At 43.6% G+C, this 17,014-nt stretch overlaps 1 protein-coding gene across 5 annotated transcripts in view; it reads right to left on the minus strand.

The window, feature by feature from the left end:
- The window catches only part of LOC100355171 (uncharacterized), a 191,559-nt gene extending 174,596 nt beyond the window's left edge, over window positions 1-16,963 (minus strand). For 3 of the 5 annotated variants that reach the window (XM_070050415.1, XM_070050420.1, XM_070050413.1), the window contains exon 1: window positions 16,686-16,963. In XM_070050415.1, coding sequence (XP_069906516.1) covers window positions 16,686-16,913 — 228 coding nt within the window. In that variant the 5' untranslated portion in view covers window positions 16,914-16,963. The remainder of the gene's footprint in view (window positions 1-16,685) is intronic. The other 2 variants (XR_011379419.1, XR_011379418.1) reach the window with 1 other exon arrangement.
- Window positions 16,964-17,014: the final 51 nt, after the last annotated feature.

The raw sequence follows: 17,014 nt of genomic DNA on the forward strand, positions 1-17,014 counted from the left end.
AGTGAGGGCCAGCACTGTGGTGTAGCGGGGAAAGCTGCCACCTGCAACACCAGCTTCCCATATGGATGTCAGTTTGAGTCCTGCTGCTCCGCTTCTGATCCAGCTTCCCTGCTAATGGCCTTGGAAAAGCAGCAGAAGACGGCCCAAGTGTTTGGGCTCCTGCCACCTACATGGGAGACACAGATGAAGCTCTGGGCTCTTGGCTGCAGCCTGGCCCAACTCTGGCCATTGCAGCCATCTGATGAATGAACTAGCACGTGGATGACCTTCTCTTTCTCTTTCTCTCTTAACTATTTCAAATAAATAAATGAATCTTAAAAAAAAAAATGTGTGATGGGGCTCATAAAAGGTAGTTGTCAGGCTCTTTTTGAAATGGAGCAAAAATTCTCCACAACTCTCTGCACATCCCACCAACACCCTCTTAACCTTCTCTAATACCACTGTTGTGGGAGTTTTGTTGTCGGTGTTGTAGTAGTAGCAGGAGGAGTCTAAAGTTCCAGTTGCTGGGGCCAGCGTCTTGTCTTGGAGAGATGTGGCAGATTCTTCTTGTGGCCGGATTCTTCAGGAGCAGCAGAGGTCTCATGTTACAGCTCTTCATTACAGCCCTGTTCTCTGCTTTTGGGTCACAACTTCTCCTCTTTGCTGGGTTCACTGAGCACAGCTGTCTTCCATGCTTATAGCATCTTTCCTCTGCTCTGTCTTGTGACCATGAAGAATGAAGCACATGGACTAGTAAACAGTGAGAAAAACTCTCTGGTACCCAGGAGGGCCTGCCGCACAAAGGGGTACCTGCCCCAAGCTGCTTTTCAATACCGTCTGGCTTAAACATTCATGTGGTTTTAAAGCAGAAAGTTCTCCTTGATTGGTCAAGGTATATGTTAACTAGGCATGCTAGGTAAACCAATCAGGGAATTGACATTGGAGTCGCCTGTTTCCCATAGAAGTTTGCAGAGTGCTCAATTGGGTCCCTTGAGGAGACTCAATATCTGAAGATTACATTATGTATATTTCTCCTGTCTCCTGTCTCTCTCTTCCTCAGGGCTCCTGGAGAGTTACATTATATAAATATATAAAATATATATATATAGTTAAATATATAAAGATTTGTTTTATTTATTTGAAAGGCGGAGTTACAGAGAGAGATAGAGACAGAGAGGTCTCCCATCCGCTGGTTTACTCCCCAGATGGTTGCAATGGCCGGAGCTGCGTCGATCTGAAGCCAGGAGCCTCCTCTGGGTCTCTCAGGAGGGTGCAGGGGCCCAGTGACTTGGGCCATCTTCTACTGCTTTCCCAGGCCATAGCAGAGAGCTGGATGCGAAGAGGAGCAGCCAGGACTAGAACCAGAGGCCATATGGGATGCCAGCGCTTCAGGCAAGGGCTTTAACCAGCTGCGCCACAGTGCCAGCCCCGAGTTACATTATATATTTAAGTTTTTTCTTTCCCATATTTTTTTCTTTGCTTTTCAAGGGCACCTGGAGTCCCTATTAGCAGCTTTCCACCTAAGAGGATGATGGACACGTGAATACTTCATTCCTGTAAGTGTTTCTTAATTCTAACCCAGAGCAATCATGACTCTTCTAGTCCTTCCTGGTTTTAGTGCCTGCTAATGTATCATTACCAGAACAGACACATTGAAAAAGAGGGGTATATTTTGTAAGACTTCTTTGAAGACATTAGATAAGAACTGATAAACTGTAAATTATAGAGCTGCCTCTCATCTGACAATGAAGGAATTTTTACTGAGTTGTCCATCTGTTTCTCAAGCGGATGGAAATAAACATTTAAAAACAAAAAGAAGTTCAAAAATAATTAAGTATCACGTTTTTCCTTCTTGTTCATTATTTTTTTCTTTCCCACTTCACTCAACCCCAGGACCCACTCACTGCTCATGGCATAAAGATAGGCTTTGTTCCATCTTCTCAAACAGAACTCTCCCTAAAGTGACTACAGGGGAGGAGCCACACAGAAGCTGGCAGAATTGGTCTATGTCTACAGCAATGCTAAGTTTACTGTTTCATAAACCGAGGAGATGTTTCATTGTTTAGGTTTTGTCTCTTAAACCTAATCTAAATAGCCAAGACAGTTTTTTTTAAGATTTATTTTAATTTATTTGAAAAACAAAGTGATAGGGAGGGAGAAGGGAGAGAGAGGAGAGAGATTTTCCATCTGCTGGTTCACTGCCCACACGACCACAACGGCCCACACTGGGCCAGGTTGAAGCCAGGAGCCTTGGACTCCATCTAGGTCTCTCACATGGGTAACAGGGACACAAGCACCTGCACCATCTTCCACTGATTTCCCAGGCACATTAGCAGGGAGTTGGGTTGGAAGTAGAGCAGCCAATACTCTGATATGGGCTGCTGGCATTGCAGGTAGCAGCTTAACTTTTTCTTCCTTGTTCATGTGGCTGATGTGCCGTAACACTGGACGCCGATTGTTTACTTGATGGTTTCATTTCCTGGTTGGAAAAAGTCAAACCTAGAAAGAAAATATCCCTGTTCTTTTTCTCTCACTCTCCTCATAAATGAAGGTTTTGCAATTTGATTTAAAAAAAAAAATCTTTCTGAAGTAAGCCCGATTCCAAAGAAAAGATTTCAAATGAAGAGACACATAGAAGAGGTTCGGGAGAGTCTCTTGGTAGACAAAGAACTGTTGAGTTAAAATACAATTGAGTTCGACTTCTACCATATTATAACGGCAACCTGAAGCTACTAGAATTATTTAACCAGGGCTCATCAGTTCTCACTAAACTTTATTCACAGATTTGAGAGACACTGGCTATCACTAATAAAATAGAATACAGGGGAAAAAAGTCTCCACAGTAAGGTGGAAGTTCCCAGTTCAAAAATAGCCCTAGACCATATCAAATTCCCAGAAAGATTCCAGCTGCTATCTAATTGACTTCCTAATTTATATATATATTTCTCAAGGTCTTCCCTTCATGTTCAATGGATGAGATGGCATGACATTCAATAAGAGCATATTTCAGACCTAATTCCATTAACCTCTCACTGTTTAGCCACATTCTTTTCTTATTATCTAAATAAGCAACTCAGAGCATTGAGACATCAAAAATAGTAGTTGTATGTTATTATTTGTAAATAGCCTTTCAAAGTTCAGAAGTTTGCAATTTTAGTTCCAAAAAGATATGTGTATTAATGCTGGTTTTTTCACAGTATGAAACAGTCTATGAATGGGTAGAGGTGGGAGGGCATTCAGGGTCATTGGCTCCTGCTTTTCTCCAAGATTCATTGGTCCTGCTCCTTAGAAACATCATGATGAGATCATGATGAGAGTAGTGGGCTATGATTGGACAAGAGTGAAACAGCACACACATTTGGGATTCATGTTGCCCTGTCTCATTACCCAGGAGGCGACAGTAGTTGGGGCTGTATTTCCATCAGCTCCTGTAGAGAGATGGCAGGGCCTTCAGCACACCCAGGCAACACTCCAAGGGAAGGAAACAACACTCACAGAGCCAAACACCAGAGGTTACCACCATTTACCTCTTCCAGTCTAACTTTGAGAGCTGTGTGGTGTTACTCCCATGTTACAGGTGAAGAAACTGAGGCCCAGAGTGAGGCAGTCATTTGCCCAAGGTCAGTAAGAAGGAATTCCACCTGAAGGCCCACGGTCTCAGAGCTTAGAGTGGCGTATGAGGTGTGGGATGGAATGCCAGAGGGTTGGGGTGGCACTCAAGACTCAAGTTAGAAAAGAGCCAGAATGAGCGAAGAGTTATTCGGCAAATTCTCTGAAGAGCTTTAGACTCTCTCTCTCTCTTTTTTTTTTTTTTTAAGATGTTACTTATTTATTTGCAAGTCAGAGTTACACAGAGAGAGGAGAGGCAGAGAGAGAGAGAGGTCTTCCATCCGAAGGTTCACTCCCCAATTGTCGCAATGGCCGGAGCTGCACAGATCCGAAGCCAGGAGCCAGGAGCTTCTTCCGGGTCTCCCACATGGGCACAAGGGCCCAAGGGCCTGGGCCATCTTCTACTGCTTTCCCAGGCCATTAGAGCTTTGACTCTTGCTGTTTAGAATTTAAGATGAATTCTGAAGAGGTGAGCAATTATGATTTCTCATTGCTCTAAAAGTGGGTAAAGGAAAGAAAATCTGTCCCAATGTTACTGAGCAGACTTCCGTCGCCATTTTTCATGCAAACTTGGTCTTGAGGACAATGACTTTCTGTAAGCCAGAGGGCTAATAATAAAACTGAGAAACTCTACAACATAATTGAAAGCAATGTTTTTAAACTGTGTGTTGCAACTTGCCTGTGTGTGTTTGTGTATGTATGAGACAGAGGGAGAGCGAGTTCAGATGAGATTTTAAAACTTTTTCTTCTTATTGTTCACAAAGATGTTTGAAAGCCACTGATCTCAAGAGAACTTTGTAGGACAGAAACATATCCACTAATGTTCAACAGGCCAGTGTTTCCAAACCTACAGTTGGTTCCCAGACTACATGTTCACTGTTACCAGGATCTTCTCAAACTATTATTAATTACAGAAATACTCTCTGCTTTTTAAAAGTTTTATTTATTTTTAATTTATTAGTGAGAGAGAGAGGGAGACAGAGACAGAGACAGAAAGAAACTCTTCCACTGGATTACTCCCCAAATGCCCACAACAGCCAGGGCAGGGCCAGGCAAAAGCCAGGAGCCAGAAATTCCTTCCAGGTTTCCCAAATGGGTGGCAAGAACTCAGGTACTTGAGCCATAATCTGCTGTCTCCCAGGCAGGAAGCTAGATTAGAAGCAGTGGCAACAGTTGAACCCAGGCATTGATAGGGGATGCAGGCAACCCAAGCAGCTGCTGTATCACAATGCCTGTCCCATCTCCACTTTTTTACAATTGTAGCATTTGGGAGCTAGGGCTGTGGCATAGTAGGTTAAGCATCCATCTATGGTGCTGGCATCCCATATGGGCACAGGTTTGTGTTCTGGCTGCTCCTTTTCCAATCCAGCTCTCTCTTAACGGCCTGGGAAAGCAGTGGAAGATGGCCTAAGTGCTTCATCCCCTGCACCATCGTGGGAGACCCAGAAGAAACTCCTGGCTCCTGGCTTCAGATCAGCCCAGCTCCAACCATTGAGGCCATCTGGGGAGTGAACCAGCAATTAGAAGACCTCTCTGTCTCTCTCTGTCTCTCTCTGTCTCTCCCTCTTTAACTCTGCCTTTCAAATGAAGAAATAAATAAATCTTTAAAAATGTAGCATTTGGAAAGTTGTAAATTAGTGCAGTTGCTTTACTGTCTTAGTTGAAAATAATATCCCTCATTCATCTACTTTAGCTGGCTACCAAGTCCGTCCTTTATTTGGTGAATGCAATTTGGGGTATGGATTGGGTATTGCCAGAAAGCTAAGAAAAGAAGGTGGCACATTTGTGCACTGGTGGACACAATTCCAGAGCCCTGAGGCAATGCTTCATTCTGTTTGCAGAATAATTTTTTTTTTTTTTGGACAGGCAGAGTGGACAGTGAGAGAGAGAGAGAGAGACAGAGAGAAAGGTCTTCCTTTTGCCATTGGTTCACCCTCCAACGGCCGCCGCGGCTGGCGCCCTGCGGCCGGCACACTGCGCTGATCCAAAGGCAGGAGCCAGGTGCTTCTCCTGGTCTCCCATGTGGGTGCAGGGCCCAAACACTTGGGCCATCCTCCACTGCTCTCCCGGGCTACAGCAGAGAGCTGGCCTGGAAGAGGGGCAACCAGGACAGAATCCGGCGCCGCAGGCAGAGGATTAGCCTAGTGAGCCACGGCGCCAGCCAGGAATAAATTCTTAAAGTATCAACTTTCCGTGTGAAGTACCAAGAGAAATCCTAAGTTTGTAGGCAAAATACATACTTTTTTTTTTTTTTATCAGTAGATTCATGGCTATTAAGATGCTACAAATAGACACTGTTAGGAATGCCTGCATTTCATACCACAGTGCTGTGGTTACAGTTCTGGTTACATTCCTGATTTCAGCTACCTGCTAATATGCACCCTGGGAAGCAGCAGTGATAGCTCAAATTAATTAGGTTCCTGACACCCACTTGTGAGACCTGGATTGAACTCTAAGCTTCCAGCTTCAGCCTAGCCCACACCTAGTCATTGAGAGCATTCGGGGAGTAAATCAGTGCATGAGAAATCTCTGTCTCTGCCTCTCAAATTAAAAAAAAAAAAATTGATAACAGAAGAGTATGTGATCAGCTACGGCCGGTGGCTGCTAATGACTTCTCTGAAGCACCAGGACTGGACATCTAACTCTTTCATGAGTGATCTAGAAAAGCACTGGGCCTCAGATTCCTTGTCAGTAACATAGGGGTGATAAGATGTTGCCTAACAGAAACCATGTGAGGACTAAATGAGGTAATACGGAGAAAGTGCTCAGAACCATCTGGCACACAGTTAAGTGCTCAATAAAATGGGGTGTGTAGGGGTGCCCACTTGGCACAGAATTTAGGACTTCACTTGGAACCCTTGTGTCCTACATCGGAGTTCCTTGGTTCAAGTTCTGGCTACTGTGCTTCCTGCTAATGTGTACCCTGTGTGGCAACCAATGAAGGCTCAAGTGCTTGAGTCCCTGCCAACCACGTGGGAGACCTGGTTTGAGTTCTGGGCTTCTGGATTTGTCCTGGCTCAGCCCCTCTTACTATTGTGGGTGTCTGGAGAGTTGATGGAAGAGCCCTCTGAATCTCTTTGTATTTCAAATGAAAATAGATAAAAACTGATTTTTTTAAAAAAGTGATATGCATAAGTTTGGGAAACAAATGGTATGTGAATCCAAAATCAAATTGGTGCATGGGGGTGGACATTTGGAGCAGGAGTTAAGAGCTCACTTTCTGATCATTAAAGAAGGATATACTTTTCTCTGAAGGGAGGAGAGAACCTCCACTTTGCTTATGGCCTTGTCTAAATACTGACAGAGTTTGTGGATTCAAAAGGCTTCCACAGTCTAGGCAGCTCATGTCAAGAGCCTCCGGTGATCACTGACATCATACATAAGAGCAGCGTTAATTGTTAAATTAACAACAGGAGTCACTGTGCACTAACGTCCCATGCAGGACCTCTGTTCTCAATGAGTTGTATTATAATTATGTCTAAGTGCTCCCAAAAGATGCATCATTCTTGAGTGCTTCTTTAAATTTAGTTAAAAAAATAAAGTTAGTTAAGTTTCTAAAAACAAAAAAGGGGTGAAATTGACTTTGAGATGCAATGACTGGCCGGCGCCGCGGCTCACTAGGCTAATCCTCCACTTAGCGGCGCGGCACACCAGGTTCCAGTCCCAGTCGGGGTGCCAGATTCTGTCCCGGTTGCCCCTCTTCCAGGCCAGCTCTCTGCTATGGCCCGGGAGTGCAGTGGAGGATGGCCCAAGTCCTTGGGCCCTGCACCCCATGGGAGACCAGGAGAAGCACCTGGCTCCTGCCTTCGGATCAGCGCGGTGCGCTGGCCGCAGCGCGCCGGCCGCAGCAGCCATTGGAGGGTGAACCAACGGCAAAAGGAAGACCTTTCTCTCTCTCTCTCTCTCTCACTGTCCACTCTGCCTATAAAAAAAAAAAAAAAAAAAAGAGAGAGAGAGAGAGAGAGATGCAATGACTTTGAACAGCCCTTGTCTCCACTGTGGGGGAACAGCTTTTTTTTTTTTTTTTCCATGCAAATTATTGAACTCTTTACTTAGTATAAAGTTGGTCTTCGGTGTATAAAGTTCATTGAAAATGGATCTTAGGAGAGGGAGGAGGAGGAGGGGTGGGAGAGTGGGTGTGAGGGTGGGTATGGTAGGAAGAATCACTGTGTTTCTAAAGTTGCACTTATGAAATTCATGAAGTCTGTATTCCTTAAATAAAAGGTTTCTTTGGGGGAAAATAAATAAAAAAATAAAATCAATTCAAAAATTTAAAAAAAAAAGAGCTCACTTCCCAAATCAAAGAGTCTGTGTTTGAGTCTTAGCTTCCTCTCTGATTCCAGCTTCCTGTGCATCCTGGTGACAGCAGGTGGTGGCTCAACTTCTTGGGTTTCTGCCACTCTTGGAGGGGAGACCTAGATTGAGTTCCTGGCTCCTGGCTTTCTCTGGCCCAGCTCTAGCTGTTGCAGGTATTTGGGGAGTGAACTAGTGACTGGGAGATCTCTCTCTTTCTGCCTTCAAAATAAAATCAATAAATTTATAAAAATTGTTTTAATAAACACGTAACAAAAAACTTGCCATTCTTGCCATTTTAAAGTATCCAGTTCAGTAGCATTGAGTACATTTCCATCATTGTGCAACCTACTGCCATCCACCCATACAACTGTTCTATCTTGTAAAGCTGAAACCTCATACCCAGGAGAGAGTAACTCCCTTCCCCCAGCCTCTGGCAATTACCATCAGAACCTGACTACTGGAAGGACCTCACGTAAGTGGAATCACAGGGCTTGTCTTTTGGGACAGGCTTATTTCATCCAGCACTATGTCCTCCAGCTTCATCCATGTTGTAGCATGCATCAGAATTTCCTTTCTGGCCTCCTGACTTTTTAACCTACTGATTTTTTTCAATCTTTTAGAGATTTAAGATGTAAATATGATAAGATTTTCTCTCTGCAGAAAAGGCACGTAACTCACCTTTGAAGATTCACTAGCTGTTACCTGGAGATAGCATCTTCATTAGAAATGCTTGTTGGAAAACCAGTTTTCTTAAGAAAGGTATTCTTCCTTGAGGCAGGCTGTTTACATTAATCAACATTTCTCTAATACTTGTCAGTGTTTTGTAACACTTTTTCAAGTGCCAACTATAGCTTGCCAGTTCTTCTGAAGTGTGGAGGCTGCAAATGCGAGAAACCAGAATGGTAATTCTAGTCCCTTGGGGCGTCTTCTGTCATGGTGAGGCATAAGTTCTTTTTATGGTTTCTATTTTATACAATCCTTAGTTATGTGGATGGTGGCTAGAAATACTGGACAGCTTGATTAGTCATTATGTGTGACAAGTTGGGGGCTCCCTGTATTTTCCTGTTTGCCTCCTCCCCCCTTTTTTTAAAAAAAGATTTTATTTATTTATTTGAGAAGTAAAGTTACAGACAGTGAGATGGAGAGACCGAGAAAGGTCTTCTACCTGCTTGTTCACTCCACAAATGGCTGCAATTGCCAGAGCTAAGCTGATCTGAAACCAGGAGCTTCTTCCCGGTCTCTCGCGTGGGTGCAGGCCCTAAGAACTTGGGCCATATTCCACTGCTTTCTCAGGCCATAACAGAGAGCTGGATTGGAAGAGGAGCAGCTGGGACTAGAACCAGTGCCCATACGGGATGCCAGTGCTGCAGGCGGAGAATTAGCCTACTATGCCTCAGCGCCGGCCCCTTGCATCCCTTTTAAGGCACTCAAATTGATCATTACAAATCGTGGATTTATTCTGTTCACCTACGAACTAGAATCCACTTACCAATGTCATGGAAAAGTTTTCCTTGCAATAAATGTAATGGTGACAGAAAAAACAAAAGCATACTAAATAGGGCCAACACTGTGACCTGAAGTGCTGGCATCCCATATGGGCGCTGGTTCAAGACCCGGCTTCTCCACTTCCGATCCAGCTCTCAGCTGTGGCCTGGGAAAGCAACAGAAGCTGGCCCAAATCCTTGGGCCCTTGCACCCATGTGGGAGACCTGGAAGAAGCTCCTGGCTCCTGGCTTCGGGTCGGCGCAGCTCCAGCCCTTGTGGCCAATTGGGGAGTGAACTATCAGATGGAAGACCTCTCTCTTTGTCTCTCTCTCTCTCTAACTCTGACTTGCAAATAAATAAATAAATATTTTTTAAAAAAGCATACTAAACAGCTACAACTAAATAAAAAAATGGATGGATGAGGCACCCCAACTGTTAGCTCTCAGATTACGCACTGTCACTTCCCTAGACTTTCTTTGGAAGACTATATACTAGCATCTCATAAATATAGTTGTTCCTCCCACTCTGCACATTACGCACCCACGGATTAAACCAACCAGGGAGATCAAAAATATTTAGGGGAAAAATTATGTTTTTAAATGAACATGTACAAACTTTTAATTTTGTCATTATTCCCTAGCATTTATATTGTATTAGATATTATAAGTGATCTAGAGTTGATTTCAAGTGTATAGGAGGAAGTCTGTAGGCTCTATGCAAGTACAAAGAACTTGCCCATCTACAAATTTTGGTGTCTGTGTGGGTCCTGGACTAAACTGAGCTCCCAGATGAGGATGACCTAAGTGGCCAAGATTTGGTGCTGTTCTCATTTCAAGATGAACTTTAAAGCTTAGCATACAGTGATAATCTGTATCAAGTACCATATTTCAAAATATTAAGGAACTTTAAAAATCAAACAATTTATAAGTTTTACTGCTAGACTCAAGTGATAAAAGGCTAGCAGAACTATTCATAATAGGAATAGAGAGATTAAAATAAAATTTATTTCCCACTGCCTTATTCTTTTCTTATAAACAATTTTCCTCTTTATTTTATAGTAGATTTGCTGGTGATTTTGAGCTTTATGGCCCACAAAATGACACATTAGAGGATTACTTATGTAAGGACCTAATGTATTTAATGACTTCCATTTTATATTAATTGATAACTAACAGCCATTTGGGACCACAGCAAAAAACAAACAAAAATAAAACAGCATCAATAATGACATAAAAGTACTAAAACATCCCAAGCAAAAACACGGGATAATATTTTGATCACGGGTATGACAGCTTTTCCATGAAACAACAACAAAATCATCGTTTTCTTCACACTTTTTTTAAAACTAGAAACAGTGTAAGTCAATCTTTTAACTATGAAGTTAATTCCATTTAACATATGAAGAAAAAGATGTAGATAAGGAACCTAGAACTGTTTTCCCAGGCTTTTTATCATGAAAAATTTCAAGCATAGGAAAAGTGAAAGTCAAATGAATAGCTGTAGATGCTGTCCCTAAATTCGGTAACTATCAACACCTTGCCAAATTTGCTTTATCTTTCTATACCCTTTTTATTTGCAGTTAAGATGTCATTTGAACTTGCATGATTCACCACTTATGTTTTCAGAATAACATCCTTTTGTATAACCACAATATTCTCACACAAAAAGAATCATAATTCTGTGATACCTACTATCCAATCCTTATAAAAACTGGCCAAGAATACCTTCCATAGTTGCTTTCATTTGGATTTGAAATACACAAGCACACACACACGTACACACACATGCACACGTGCACACACACACACACAGAGAGAGAGAGAGAGAGAGAGAGAGAGAGAGAGAAATATGTTTCCATCTGCTGGTTCACTCCCCAAAAGCCTACAATGGCTGGGGATGGGCCAGGTTGAAGCAGGGAGCCAGGAACTCAATCCAGGTCTTCCACATTGGTTGCAGGGACTCAACTACTTGAGCAATCACCTGCTGTTTCCAAGGGTGTGCATCAGCAGGAAGCTGGAATTGTAGTGCAGCCAGGACCCAAACCCAGGCACTCTGATATATACAACCTGGGTATTCAAAGAGTCATCTTAACTGCTGTACCAAATGCCTAGGCTGCTTTTAAAAAAATTTTAAATCCAGGGGCCAATAAAGATTCACACATTGCATAATATTTCTTTGTAGGGAATAGCCCTCTCTCTTTTTTTTCTGTCTTCATGATACAGACAATGTAAAGAACCCAAGCTAGCTTTCAGTGGAATGTCCCAACAGTTTGTATTTATGCCATCTAATTTGTTCACCCAGGGCTAGACTTTCCATACTAGAAGCCTGCCTTCCTTCTCTTCTCATTCCCAGAGCTCCCCTCCTTAAACCATAAATACCCAGAGATCTCAAGGTTTAACCCTTCAAAGACTCTGAAACTTCGGGAAGAAAAGTTAATTTAAATGATACTGCAAAAATAAAAGCTTTTCTTGAAAGAAAAGTGTCTCAGTGTAATGTTGATTTCTTAGCAAATCCTTGGCCTGCAGCAAGAACCCTAAGGGGCCAAGGTCTGCTCCTCTTCTGTGAACCTATAGGAAAGAAAGCATCAAAGCTGCTTCCTTTAACTACTTTTTCTTTTATCGACTAATTGCCCTTCAGCTTCTGCCAAGCTAGATGCTAAATTGAAGGAGTAAAAAAAGTGCATTATCCAATTTTTATCAGATTTTAAAATGGATTAAAAGGGGGATAGGAAAGCTAACCTCACTGAGACCATTCTTATGGTCTGATCTCAGGCAGTATTTGATCTTGCCCCAAAAGACTGCCTTTGCTTTTCCAGGGCATTTCATTGTTGGATATAGAAGGTTCTGATAGAAAGGCCCTCTGCCCGAACTATTAAAGAAGCTAATCATAAATCTTTCTATTGCTATGAAAATCTCAAGCTAATCAGACTGCACTAATACATAGGAGTATGCCACACCTGTGTACTACATGTAAGTAGGCTGAGAAGAGATGCTGATATGCAGAAGAACATGCTTACAGGGGCACTTAGAGCCGCACTTGCATGATTGCATATATACACAGGCTGCTTTGGACTCTCTGGGAATATAGACTTCCATAAACAAAAGTTCCACCCTGGCTAAGGGGAGGGCTCTTCTGCAGGCCACAAACACTTTCAAGCGTTTTTAAAAACATGTTTGGCCGGCTAAGTAGTTTATCCCCTGGGTGCCTCGAATTCTCAAACAGTTTATTTGAATCCTGAGTGAATGGCTAATCTCTTACAAGTTTTGGGGCTTTAACAGGGAAAACAAATGGGTGGGCTGTGAAAATAAACACTGCATTTCCTCCCAGGCTCATTGTAGTTTCCAAAATTCCTCTCCTTCGTGTCTTTCACTATCCCCCCAGCCTTCAAGTTCCCAAGCTTGGTCTCTTGTACCCTGTGAAAGTACTGAAATTGCAGAGAGACATTTTTAATTATAAGTACTACAGTAATGAATTCAAGTACACTCATTTATCATAAAGGGCTTTCTCATCTGTCTCTAAAGTATACTTAAAAATGCTGTGTATTTGATAACATTAGCACCAAGCATCTTCCACATGTTAATGTTCAGCATTTTAGATGTTCACTCCCCCTGCCCGCCCCCCCCCACCCCCCACAGCACAGCAGTGGTTCCAGAAAGAGCACATTTATCTCAGTGTTTGGAGTGCCTGTGTGGTCTCTTCCTAATTTATTTGCACTCCTATCCTTGGGGGATAGCATCGCAATCCCCCTAGGCAAAGGGAGATTAGGGAATGGGGCAGTCTGCTCTCCCCACCATGCCAGAGAAGGAAAAATAACTTCCCAAGTCCCGCAAGTTCTTCTGGCCACTGTACAAACTGTTCTTGAGCATGGAGAGTTTCCAAAAGCCCTAATTAGCAACTCACAGCAAACATTTCTTTGCATTAGCTAATGATCCGGCTACACTTGTAAGCAAACAGAACCAACATATCTAATCAATGCTGAAAAACCAACCAAATGCCTATTAAACATCTGGATGTGATTTTCTAGTTAGAACAAAATGAAAACATATGCAGGTTCCTTTGATCTGCGTCTTAACAAAGAAATTGTTGATAAAAAAGCATACTGGTCAGTCAATGTGTCATTTTCATAAAGTCTGCTCATTTCTCTTCAAATGCTCCCGGTTTAATTTAGTTGGTTTCCTGCAATCTCTAATTTTACCATATTGTGTGAAACCACAAGAGATTCTTTGGATGTGATTTTATTTGAGGTTTTACTGCCTCATGGATCTGCTACTGATTGTTTTTCCTTGTCTGCCTTCTCCCCTCCACATCCATGCCTGCCCATCCTATTTATTTCTATGGTAGTGGGGTGGGCAAGAAAAAGGTTACCAAGCAATGCTAGGAAGATGTCTTCTGGACACTCTATTCTTAGCTTTAAGAAAAACTTTCAATTAAAAAAGTCAAGAGAAAAAAGAAGTACAAGCAATAACTCAGTCAAAAGGAAGAGAAAATGACAAAAGTGGTCTTTAAAAACAAGCTACAAATAACTGAAATATTTATTTCAAATAATAGATTTAAAGGATGCCTAATTTCTATGACTAGAATTCATAATTTTCCTATTTGTACTATACAATATCCAGCTTTTGTAATTACTTATGCTGTTAATGAGTTGAAAATCTGATAGTAACGACGAATGAATGAAAATACGCCCACATATGCATCGAGGTAAACTGTACAGTGTGACAATATTTTGCTGCTTTTGCAGAGGATAATAAAGGGCATATTTTAAGAGACAATTTCCCATGGAAGCAGTGTCCTTAATATTATTCCATGTAAAAACGTCATTGCTGTATAAATTTGGTAGAGGTAAAGAAGATTATGGTTAACAGACATTAAATAGAAGACCAAAATTATAGATTTCATGAGTAGGTCTATTTTCTTTTAAACATGCTGTAGGCAATCTACACGTATATTATTTATTTAAAACATAAGATTAAAGTTACTTGATTGTTTAAACACCATCATTTGTAATGCAGTTTGATGAGAGTTTTGTAGTATAATTATTACAGCATGACAATCCTGGAGAAAATACGACCTTGAAAAAGGGCAGAGGCTTCTCCAGCTCTCAAGGAGGATGCTCTGAATGAGAAAGAAGCCTTAGAAAACCAACCACTTCTATGCACTCAATTAAAGGCGTCTGGTTCAAAAACCATTATGCTCTTTCTTTTCTCCTAATACTACACATTATAAGAAAACCACAGGCCTGGCCTGGCTCTAAACTACTGGTACAGAAGCACTAGTTGAAAGAAAATTTTCAGTTTTTATTCATAGCAAACTGGGAAATAATGTGCAGAAACATTTTCTGTGATCAGTTTTATCAGAGAACATTCAGCAACAACCCATTAGAAATGGTTCACTCCTGTCCCCAAATATTATGTTTTAAGTTTTCTGGTTAATTAGCAGTATGCTCCAGTTGATCAAGATACATCCTACCAGGTAAAGTTTGGGGAAGCCAGGGAGAGCTACCCCAGGTATCCCTGCATGTGCACAAGCATACTTCGTGCACCCAAGCATTTTTCCACCTAGTCCTACGGTTTGAACGGACCACAGATTGGCGTGTATAGCCCAATCACTAGATGATGATTTCACAAACACAGGAAGCCAAAGGAGAAAGTTTAGTCGACCATGAATCATAATTTCTTTAGGTCCTACACGTGGAGCAAGCCTGCTTTCATCATCACCACATTTAACTAAGGAAAGAGAGGCAGGACTTCCTTTTCATTCTCCATGTTAACAAGACCAGTATAGCCCCTTTCTCAACTCCGCTTCAGAAAACTGCAGAGCTAGAACCCTGAACTTGTTTAAGAGCATACTATGGCCTTGCACAGGCTGGCTGAAATAGCTCTTTTATTTTTCATTTATAATTGATATTAGGGATTGATGCAATTATAGACAAATCAATATCATACATATTTAAAAAACGCCAGTGAAATGTATTAGCTAAAATGACTCTTTTAATATTTCAACAAAAAGATCTCTGTAAAAAGCAAATCTTTGAATAAAACGTATATGTGCTTAAATAAACTCGTTCCCCTAAGTTTCTCGAAGGTAAAATAACGGGAACGCGTGGTTTCTAACACCAATATCTAGGTTCCAAGGAAACAGTAACACTTGTCGGTGATTTGCCCGCCTCGTGGAAGACGTTACCATCATTTGGCTAGAAGAGCATTATTCACTCACTGCTCATGACGTGGAAACAGTTTCACTGAACTGTTCTTTAAAGAAAAGTACATATATGTAAGCAGAAAGGTATCATTGCGGCAGTACTGAAGGTCTTCTGCTGTGTGGTGTATTTCGAGAAAGACAAAAACAGCGGACTCACAATACTAAATACGGAGCACCTCTCGTTCCTGTAAAAGCTCCAAGTCCCTTGCATCCCCAGCTGCCCCTCTAACAGCCCAGGCCACGTCATTTAGCCGTAGAGTCTACGGCTCGGCCACGAGCAGCACCCAGGCCACGGGATGGGCTGGGCCCGACAGGTTTTTCAGGTCCCGATGCTGGTCTGTCCCTCTGTTTCCAGGAATTGGAAAGATTCCTGGTCTGGTTGAGGAGCGGCTCCTAAGACCCCCACAGCCACCCTCTCCCCCGCCAGAGGACTCCTGAGAGAAAAAACAAAACCCGGGATTTCGCGCCGCGGGCAAAGCCATCCCCTCAGCGCACGAGACGCGCGTGCCCTCACGCCGGCGGCACCTTAGGTATCCCGCCCGCCAAACGCAGGCAGGCCGACCTTTCGACAAAGTGGCCCGGAATCCTTCAATAAAGGCCAAATCCCACCACGCTGGGCGCACGGGGAGGGCGGAGGTGGCCGCGGGCGTCGCAGTCGGGGCTCCGGCGGCGGGCAGACCCACGCCGACTAAGCTTTGCTCATTTATGCGTTTTCCGCCAAGTGTACAGCCCACTCCTGTGCACCGGGGAGAGGCGGCTCAAGAAAGGACTACGCTCTGAGGAATTTCTGAATGTGACCTCGCTTTCAAGGAGCAGCATCAGACAAGAGGCCACCACACAAAAAACCATTTTGCTCGCATGACCAAAAAAACCCCTCCCTCCCGCCCCCAAGGCGAGACTACGCCGTGAGCCCCCGAGTTACTTTTACTGAGCCCACAAGATTCGCACTAGAGCGCAAAGTGAACAAGTGGCAGGATTTCGGCAAACTCAAGCCCCCGGCTTCCGCCGCAGCACGCTCACGGGTCCCTCCCGCCAGCGCGCGCCCGCGCGCTCCCCAGCCGGGCCCACGTTACTTTGATTGACAGCCCGGCCCCGCCGCTCTCCTTCCCACCGACCTTCCCATCCTTCGTGCCAATCTCCGCGTCGCGCCGCCTCTCATTGGCTGCTTTTGGAGTCCCGCGGCTCCTCCAGGAACAGTTCCTCCCCGAGCCCGGGAGGACGCGGCTGGCGGAGGAGGGGCGGAGGGGGTGGGAGGGGAGACGGGGGAGACGGCGGAGATGGAAGCGAGCGGGGAGGGCGCAGGGGGAGCGGGAGGCACGGCCAGTCCGGCGCGGCGCCGCCATAGGCTCGAGGGAGGCGTGGCGTCAGTGCCCCACGTTGGGCGCGGCGAACGCGATTGGTTGATGCGGGCCCCCCTACTCCCCCGGCAGCCTCCCGGGCCCAC

Source organism: Oryctolagus cuniculus, chromosome 1, assembly GCF_964237555.1.
Source record: "Oryctolagus cuniculus chromosome 1, mOryCun1.1, whole genome shotgun sequence".
Classification (NCBI taxonomy): domain Eukaryota; kingdom Metazoa; phylum Chordata; class Mammalia; order Lagomorpha; family Leporidae; genus Oryctolagus; species Oryctolagus cuniculus.